The following is a 9,996-nucleotide window of genomic DNA, read 5'->3' as shown; positions in this document are numbered from 1 at the left end:
CCTTTAATCCCAGCACTCAGGAGGCAAATGCAGGCGGATCTCTAAGTTGATGATAGCTTGGTCTACATAACGAGTTCCAGGGAGCCAGGGCTACACAGAGAAACCTTGTCTCGACACATACCAGCCTCCCCCCCCCCAAAAAAAAAAAAAAAAAAAAAAGACACTTCCTCGTAGGTCTGAGCCGGGTACTGGAGCCTGGTCCTGATCCTGCACTGCGGGCTTGCAGCCTGAGCCTGGGTCCTGCCGAGCCGCAGGGGCGGCAAAGGAGATTAGCGGAACGCGAAGGCGGGGGCTGTGTTTCCGGCCGGAGCGCTCTCCCGCCTCTCCCGGAAGCGGCTCCCGCTGCCTGGGTAACGGTGGCCGCCGCCGGGCAGCGATGGATCTGGAGGAGACCGTAAGGACCTAGGGGGCAGCGGAGAGGTCGGACTCGGCGGTGTTCCCTAACTGAAAGAGCCGAGGGCAGCCAGGGGAGGAGGAGCAGCCCGGGGAGGAGGTGTCGGCTGGGGGCGGTGACCTGCGGAGAGGGCGGAGCGAGGGGGCGGCGGCCTCGCGGCCCGGAACCAGGCTGTGTTCCCGGCCCGGGAGGGTGGGGGTGCAGGTGCGGGGCGGGTGGGGTGTTGGTGCACGTGGGGCGTGGGCCAGGAGGAGGGTGAAGCTGTGGGGCTGTGGGATGATGGCTCACCCTCTCTGGAGGGGACCCCCCAGCAAAGCTCCCTTTGATGCTGGGGCGGGTAAGGAACTTGTGATGCCTTCGAGGACCCCTTGTCAGTCAGCCTGTCTGGGTATCCATTCCAGACCCCTGCTAAGGACATTCCAATGTGCCGTCTTAGTTAGGGTTTCTGTTGCAGCGAAGAAACACCGTGACCAAAAAAAAAAAAAAAAAAACAGCAAGTTGAGGAGAAAAAGGTTTATTTGGCTCACACTTCCACACCACTGTTCATCACTGAAGGAAGTCAGAACAGAAACTCAAACAGGGCAGGAACCTGGAGGCAGGGGCTGATGCAGAGGCCATGGAGGGGCGCTGCTTACTGGCTTGCTCCCCATGGCTTCCTCAGCCTGCTTTCTTACAGAACCCAGGACCACCAGCCCAGGGATGGCACCACCCACAATGGGCTGGGCCCTCCCCCCATCAGTCACTGATTAAGAAAATGCCCTATGGGCTTGCCTACAACCCAGCCTTATGGAGGCATTTTCTTAGTGGGGGTTCCCTCCTCAAATGACTAGGTTGTATCAAGTTGACACAAACCTATCCAGCACATGTACCTATACCTCATCATAAAAATGAGCAAGATGTTGTTGAACTGGAATGCACTTTTACTATGATAGGCGTATTCAGTAACTGACCCATAGGTCAAACACCAGAGAATTAGGAACCAGTTCTGGGGGGGGGGGGTGCGTCCACCGGCAGAATATTGATAGAGGGTCTCGTAGTAGACTCTCAGTAAATACTAATAAATGTTGAATGCTGGATGATTAAAGTCTAGATAATAAATTGATACCACTGAAATTACAACCCACCACGATCCACCTATATAGACCGCGAGTGAATCCCATGCTCCTTTTGCTTACATAGAACCCCAGCCCAGCACCCAGTTAAATGGCTAATACACATACAGTTGATACCCTTTATGTTGCTGGATGAATAAATCAAAACTTAAGACATCTGCTTTTGGTATGTTTTCAGTGCCTCAAAGGAAATAACAACAGTGTTTATTTGTTCATTTGTTCGTTCGTTCCTCCCTCCCTCCCTTTCTCTCTCTCTCTCTCTTTCTTTCTTTCTTCTTTTTTTTTAGACAGCCCTAGCTCTCCTGAAACTTGCTCTGTAGACCAGGCCAGCCTCAAACTCACAGAAATCAGTCTGCCTCTGCCTCCCGAGTGCTGCGATTAAAGGCATTGGCTGCCAACAGTGTTTCTAATCTTTGTATTTTTGTTTTGCCTGTCCATACACTGGGTCATCTTTTCCTCCCTCAGCTCTTCCAGGGAGTTTTCCTTACGTCTCTGTTTCCAATTTAGCCTTGTCCACCTTTCCCTTCTTGGTTCTCAGTCTGCACGTCTTAGTCGTTTTGTGGAATAGTTACTGTTTTTTTTTGTTTGTTTGTTTGTTTGTTTGTTTTTTGTTTTTCGAGACAGAGTTTCTCTGTGTAGCTTTGCGCCTTTCCTGGAACTCGCTTTGTAGCCCAGGCTGGCCTCGAACTCACAGAGATCCGCCTGGCTCTGCCTCCCGAGTGCTGGGATTAAAGGCGTGCGCCACCACCACCCTGCATACTGTGTTTTATACTACAGATGAGACTGAACTCCTTATTTCTAGATAGATAGTCCAATGTATTTTTAATTTTCTATGATTTTTTTTTTTTTAATTTTGGGGATGAAATTGCCAGGAACCCTGGAGGTAGAATTTAGAGCCATGAAGTTAAAGATGCAGTGGATCAGCCTGACAATAACAGTTCTTCTGCCCTCTGTAGAAATCCTTCACGGACCGCTGTTCGCAATGTGCTGCCGTCTCCTGGGGCCTAACCGATGAAGGCAAATACTACTGCACTTCCTGCCACAATGTCACAGACGTAAGTAACATGCCACTCACGAATCTGCTTATGCTTTTAAAATTGCAGTTTCCGCCCGGTGTGTGGCCTGACTCCTAAAAATGCATCTGGTTTCATTCCTCGTTCAATGGCCAAATTCCAGTAGAAACAGTCTTCAAGAGCACAGTCTTGGATTAAGAACTCTGCAAATTAGATTGGAGATGAATTTTCCAAATTACGTTGAGCCCCTGGGCAGTGGTGGCACACACCTTTAGTCCAGGCACTCAAGAGGCAGAGGCAAGGCGGATCTCTGAGTTTGAGGCCAGTCTGGTGTACAGAGCGAGTTCTAGGACAGCCAGAGCTACACAGAGAAATCCTTTCTCAAAAAACTAAAAAATAATAAGAAAATAAAAAATTACGTTGAGCCACATTTATAAATGAATGTTTCATGTAGACTGTGTATATGGAAATATCTAACATAACACTTGAGAGATGTTTTGTTTGTTTGTTTTTGAGTTTTTAATGTGTTGCACTAGCGTAGAGATTTGGAAGGTGGGATATAAGATGATCGGGGACTGCTGGGAGTATTGGAAACATGCTTCATTATCACTTATCTTTGGGTAATTCCTTTATGAAGTACTGAGTATTTTCTCATATATTATGTAATTTCTACCTCACAACAACCTGTGAGACAGTGTGATGCCCTGACAGACAGAGCAAGTAGAGCTCATGAGTTAAGTTAGTGGGTTTTTTTTTTTTTTGTTTGTTTGTTTGTTTTTAAAGACACAGTCTTACTCTGTAGATCAGGCTGGGCTCCAAGGCAGAGAGACCCAAGAGAGTTAGGACCAAAGGCATTCGCCACCACACCTGGCATCAGTTGAGTTAGTTCACTAATGTCACAGGAGTGCAAAGATTTGAGGTGGGACTTGAACCTAAGTCTTCTAACTCCAGGGTTCATTTCACCCCATCATACCTGTTTCTTGAGGTAGAGACTGTCACTCTGCACTGTGGAACCTTGGTAAATGAGGCTGTCTTCACATTGGAAGTTCTAGGTCTTGTTCTGGTGAGCATACCTTTCTGATACACAACCAAAGTAATCAAAGCATGGACAGCCTGCTGCTGGAGCCTGAACATGCCAGGACTGTTCTCCACAGGGAAGGATTTGCTGGAAGTGCAGAGCCAGGAAGGAACAGCTACTTCCTTTACCACTTCTTCAGAAAGGCTAGTAGGAGCCGAAGAGAGACTGCGCCCTAACATAGAGTGTGGTAGGGAGTGATTTGCCTTTCTACCTCAGACAACTAAAAATCTGGACAAAAGATGTGAAACAAACAAAACCCTTAAGAAGCATAGCTAATTTAGCTGACAGCTCAGTTACACAATGCTTTTCTCTTATAAAAAGGCGTGTGTGTGTGTGTGTGTGTGTGTGTGTGTGTGTGTGTGTGCATATAAGTGCAGGTGCCTCTGGAGTCCACAAGAGGGGGCCTGGTTGGGGATCGTTGTGAGCTGCCTGACATAGGTGTGGAAATCCAAGGGTCCTCTGTAAGACCTGCACATGCTCTTAGCCCTGAGCTGTTCCTCTAGCCCCACACAGCTGTGTCTCCTTGGTGGCTTCTTCAGTCTACAGCTCAGGTGCTTGTTTGTGTCCCTGTTAGTCAGACAGGGTATCAACAGGATGTATACTTAACTGAAAAGACCCTGGGGAATGATTGAGTGCTAATCTCCTTGATCATGGCGATGATCATGGCGATGATCATGGCGATGGTCTCATGGAGACATGTCTCATCAAGATGCATAAGTACTCATGCACACAAATACATCAGATTGGACACTTGGAGTCTGCAGTGTGTCCTCTGCTTTGATGCTCATGGAGGCCCTAGTGGTTTAGTCACTGTTAATTTCATAGTGTTGCTCGAACGTAAACATAGTGAAGGAGCGGAATGTCATGATGGAAGAGTCTCCATTTGCAGGTGGAGTCAGGGCACTGTTTTTATAGGAGCTGAACAGCCGTAACTAATGGCTGCTTTTATTTGTCTTTGATGCGTCTTGCAAGGTCGGTCTGTTTAAATCTACCATCATTTTTGGTTTGGAAGAATATATAGTATCACTACCTAGTTTTGTGTTTAAGACTCTCAACCCAGGGGAGTAATGTACATTTCTTGAAGGTGGGTGGCATTTCTTTTCCCTACTGTGTAGGGGATGATCTAATGCCTTCTACACGCTAGGCATGTGTCACACTAATGACATCTCTGGTCCCTGCATGTTTTTGTAAAAGGCCATGAACCTCAGAGTCTTCCCTCCACACAATAGGCAAACTCTGTGTTGTACAACAGTCCATTGTTACTTTTGGCGTTACACTGATCCAGGCTTAGTCAACACATAGTGTACAGCTGGTGCTTCCTGGAGTTGTGTAGTGTGGAGGTGTTGAAATTCACTGGGTGAAGAGATGACCCGTGAGTTAGTGAGCCTGTGACAAGTGGAAGTTCTGCTGTGGCGAAGCCTTCTAATTAGAAGGCTTTTTCCTGGTATGTTTTAGTCAGGACAAAGGATGTGAGGCCCTTAATCTGGCCGGTGTAGACATCGTATGTTTTTTGCAAGTTCTTAAATATTTAATAAAAGAATGGGCTCAAATTATGTGAATCTTAGTAGATTTTATAAGAACAATGCATGCTCCTAGTAGGAAATGGAAGACTATGCAAACAGCAGAGATCACCGCTGTTCTCAGTGTGCATCTGCAGCTCTGTGCAGTCTTGTGTTTCTGTGAGTGGAAAGGCAAAGGGAGACTTGTGAGCTCCGAGTCCTTTGTCTTGACGATGTTCATGGTGTTCTAAATACTGCAGGTTTCTGTTAGGTGTGCAGATATTCCTCAGCCTGACCGTCCAGTCAGCTCGTCACAGCTTCCTGGGATGCTCAGCTTTCCTTCCCTATTCTGTTTTCGCTGTTTGTGTCCTACACAGGTCAGGTGTGGAGCGCCCCCACCTTGTGCCTCATTTACCTGTCTTTTCTCAGTAACCGCGTTAGTGGTTTCTTAGTGTATCACATCGCTTTGAAAATCAGAGAGACTGCAGTCCAGAAATCCTGTGTTAGAGGCATGTCTCTTCTTCTGTTTGTTTGAGACAGGGCCTTGTGCAGCCCAGGCTGGCTTCTGGGTGTTGAACCTAGGTTTTGGGCCTATTTGGCAAACACTTTACCAGCTGGGTTACATCCTCAGCTTGTGCCTTTTATTCTTCTTTTTTTTTTTTTTTTTTTTTAAAGATTTATTTATTTATTATGTGTCAGATCTCAGTACAGATGGTTGTGAGCCACCATGTGGTTGCTGGGCATTGAACTCAGGACCTCTGGAAGAGCAGCCAGTGCTCTTAACCGCTGAGCCATCTCTCCAGCCTGCCTTTTATTCTTAATGGGACTCATTCTGCTGGTGTGGTATAGCCTGGGATTCCAATACTTGAAGGGCAAGGCAACCACAAATTTGAGGCTTTCCCAGACTATCTGGAAACACATCCCCCTGGCCCCACAAAAAGATAAGCTTCATCCTCAATCTTTAAATTTAGAAAAATACAGTAATGCCATTTATTATTTTAAAAAAATTTTACTTTTCTCTAGAAATCAGACTCAGTATTTTGTTTTTGGTTGTAAGAAAATCAGTCTGAGGTAATTGCCCTTGATAACAGTTGGCATTGATCAGTATAGACCAGGCTGGCCCTGCTTCTAGAGGAGGAGGCTGTAGCTGAAAGTTTTCCTGTGTCCTGCCTGGCCCATGGTCAGGACAAATCTCTCTCACCTGCCAATCCCGCAGTTGCTCAGACCCAAATAAACACATACAGGCTAATATTATTTTTAAACTATGGCCATGGCAGGCTTCTTGTTATCTAGTTCTTATATCTTAAATTAACCCATTTCTATAAATCTATACTTTGCCACGTGGCTTGTGGCTTACCAGTACCTGTACATCTTGCTTCTTCTGGTGGCGGCTGGCAATGTCTCCCCTGCTCTGTCTTCTTCCTTTCTTCTCTCTCTCTCTTTAGAATGTCCTGCCTAACCTTATTCTGCCTCACCATTGTCCAAACAGCTTTACTTATCAACCAGTCAGAGCAACACATTTTCACAGCATACAGAATGACATCACCCATCATTTCCCCTTTTCTTTTTATTCAAAAGGAAGGCTTTAACTTCAACACAGCAAAATTGCATATAACAAAACAGTTATCAAGCATGAATTATAGTTATAATATCTAGTCTATTTGTATTTGGCAAAATCAAAGAAGATATCCTATCTATCCTATATTGTGAGTCCAAGGTTTCATATCTACCTTATCTCCTGTCAAAACCAAGGAAAACCATAATTATAACTATCTAGCCTTTAACTATATCAAAGACCTCAGAAGGATATAATATTAACTAAGTAAACAGGAAGGTCATTGTAAGCACCTTCCAAAAATCTAGGATGACAGAGACAGCTGCCTTCCTGGACAGTCACCTAAAGTTCTTCTGCAATGTTAGGGCATCCATTTTATCCCATAGGCCTGGTCTCTCAGTCATTTTTCTCAGTGTCCTTAAAATGTCTGGCAGTTTCTTCTGCAAAGCAGGAACCTGAAGGACCATTTTGCCTTGCAAAGTTCAATGGTCACCTTCCAATGGGTCCTGCATGTCCAGTTGATACAGCATTTGGTCAAGCAGTCCAGGCAAGAACAGTTTCTTGCCCAAATGGCTATTTTTGCCAAGAAGAAGACAGACAGTGTGGGGCATCAGCAATCTCACTGAGTCAGTAATTGGTTGTTTGGTTGATTGTTGTTGTTTGCTTTGAGGAAGGGTCTACGTAGCCCAGGCTGTCCTTAGACTCCTGGTCTTCCTGCCTTCACCTCCTAAGTCTAGGACTGTGGGTGGGCATGTGCCACTGTCCCTAAACATAAATTGTTTAGTGGTAAAGTGTATTTTGCATGGATAAAAAATTGAGTCTATTTTATTCTTGGTCTGCCTTGAAAAGTTAATATATTTTTTACGCAGTTCCCTTTATTTTTAAAAAATTAAATTAAATTAATTTTTTAATACTTTTTTTGTTGTTTGTTTTTTTTGTTTTTTCAAGACAGGGTTTTTCTGTGTAGCTCTGACTGTCTTGGAACTTGCTCTGGAGACCAGGCTGGACTCAAACTCACAGAGACCCGCCTGCCTGTTCCTCTTGAGTGCTGGATTAAAGGCATGTGCCACCATGCCCAGCTTTTTAAATTTATATTCAATTAAAATATAATTACATTGTTTAAGTAAAGGTGTATTCGTTTGGTTACTGTGTGCCAGCTCTTTCAGAAACCCGATTTTAAATGAAAAAGCTGTATAATGATTAACCAGCACAGTATGGTTTCACCGTCGTCATCGTCTGCCTAGTCTCTGGGAGTTTTCCAGACTCTTCCCAGAGCATCCTGGGGTACAGAGCTCTCTTCCTCACTGTCTCTTCTGTTCCCTGCAGAGATCTGAGGAAGTTGTGAGCACTGCGGTTATTCCTAATACCAAGATCAACTCCATCCGCAGGGGGCTGAGGACGAGAAGCAAGCACGGTGAGCACCCGAACTTTAAGGCTCTGCTCACGCCTCCCTCGTGGCTTGAGGGCGCAGGAGGGCACTTTCAGTCAATTCCAGACAAGGTGCCAGCAAACTAGCATTAAAGCTATGGCTGACAGTGAAACTGGAAGCAGGTGCATTGGAGCTTAGGTGGTCGGTAAGGCACACTTCTGTGGGGCAGCTGTCCGTCCTGCTGTGCCGGGGACTGTGATGTCACTCTCTGGAATGGCTCAACTGTGGGCTTGTCAGCTTAGGCAAGTTAAACACCATATTCAACTTTCCAAACACCATTTCTCACATTGCATTTTGAACATACCTTTTTAAAATAGGAAAGGGTAATTTTCCCTAAAATGGCTATAGCACAGGTGTGAATCCAGTGAGTCCTTACAGTGGGCCATTGTGGAGAAGGAGCTGGAAACATCTTGCAGGTGGTTTCCTTACAGTGGGCCATTGTGGAGAAGGAGCTAGAAACATCTGTCTGATGTTTTGTGTTTTTGTGACTAGCTAGGACCAGCTAGATTCTCAGGTCAGAAACCACTGACCTCATGCTGACGGTAGCCAGTTCTACAGCAGGTAGCTGTGAAAGTATACATGCAGATATGCTTGTGTATACATGTATATGAACTTGGGAATAGACATACATGGCATACTTATATGAAATACATGGACATTCCTAGATGAATAGCAGAGGGCAGGCTGCAATACTAACACATACTTAAAAATGACTTTAAAGCCGGGCAGTGGTGGCGCACGCCTTTAATCCCAGCACTCGGGAGGCAGAGCCAGGCGGATCTCTGTGAGTTCGAGGCCAGCCTGGGCTACCAAGTGAGCTCCAGGAAAGGCGCAAAGCTACGCAGAGAAACCCTGTCTCGAAAAACCAAAAAAAAAAAAAAAAAAAAAGACTTTAAAAATTATTTATTTTATGTATATGTATGTAGGTGTTTGTCTGCATGGATGTCTGTGTACTGTGTGTGTGCAGGTACCCTAAAAGGCCAGAGTCTGTGCGGGGCCCTCTGTGACTGGAGTTACACATGCTCGTGACCCACTGTTTAGGTGCTGGCCACCGAGCCCAGGTCCTCTTGGAGAGCAGGCAGTGTTCCTCATCGCTGAACCATCTGTCTCGTCTCCCCAGCCCAGTAGTGGCTTTTTATAGGCCAAAGCCTGACTGATTGTTATCCAGTTTTATCCGAGTAACTCTGATATATGTGAGGAGTTAATGTGTAGTCTGGGCTTAAACTGTCTACAGAACCGTGGACGCTGTACTAGGTAATGTCTCATAGTCAACACTGTGTAGACATTGGCACTTCACCTGCCACAGGAGAGCAGTGATGTTATGTGCAGTAGGAGCGTGCAGGTAGTTTAAACGCAGTGTTATCAGTGTCCACGTTTGCATGGCTGGGCCCAGGGAGCCCTGTACAGACCTCAGCTCGAAGGGTTTAACCCTCTTAACCTCTGTATCATCAGAAACCACAGGCTCTTTGTTATGTCTGAGACTCTTTCCAGGACGAGTGGGAGAGTCAGTGGAGTCAGGGAGCCCTGGGATGGTCCGGTAAGTGAAGGAGTCTGAATCTTCTCCATGCGGAGAAGTTATGTGGGAGTCAGTAGCAGACTTGCGAAGCCCTGCGTGAGAAATCTCGATAGCGTGCTTTGAACGCGTTTCCGTGTTTGGCCGGCAGTGGCTTCGCCATTGTAACATTTTCTTCAGCTGGTCGTTGTAGCAGGAATCTTAAAGGTCTTATTAATAAAACAAACCCGGGGCCAAGTATTGCGGTGAAGCTGGAAGATCAGAGAAGCAGAACAAGCCACAGCTAACCTCACCTGGCCAACTTCTCAGCTGGTCTTGTTTCCTCAGACTGGAAGCTTCTGTGTCCTCATCCCAATGGCTCTCAGCTGAATTACTGCTCAAAAGCCTGAAGCTTAACCAGCTG

The 9,996-nt window shown here is 45.9% G+C and overlaps 1 protein-coding gene across 2 annotated transcripts in view; it reads left to right on the top strand.

The window, feature by feature from the left end:
• Nucleotides 1-278: 278 nt before the first annotated feature.
• Nucleotides 279-9,996, top strand: part of Taf1b (TATA-box binding protein associated factor, RNA polymerase I subunit B) — a 67,522-nt gene continuing 57,804 nt past the window's right edge. Inside the window, exons 1-3 of one of the 2 annotated variants that reach the window (XM_006976616.4) lie at nt 279-394; nt 2,463-2,561; nt 7,978-8,065. In XM_006976616.4, coding sequence (XP_006976678.3) covers nt 377-394; nt 2,463-2,561; nt 7,978-8,065 — 205 coding nt within the window. In that variant the 5' untranslated portion in view covers nt 279-376. Of the gene's footprint in view, nt 494-2,462; nt 2,562-7,977; nt 8,066-9,996 lie in introns of both variants that reach the window. The other variant, XM_076559644.1, reaches the window with a different exon arrangement.

Source organism: Peromyscus maniculatus, chromosome 22, assembly GCF_049852395.1.
Source record: "Peromyscus maniculatus bairdii isolate BWxNUB_F1_BW_parent chromosome 22, HU_Pman_BW_mat_3.1, whole genome shotgun sequence".
NCBI classification, from domain to species: domain Eukaryota; kingdom Metazoa; phylum Chordata; class Mammalia; order Rodentia; family Cricetidae; genus Peromyscus; species Peromyscus maniculatus.
This window is presented reverse-complemented; position numbering and strand designations above follow the sequence as displayed.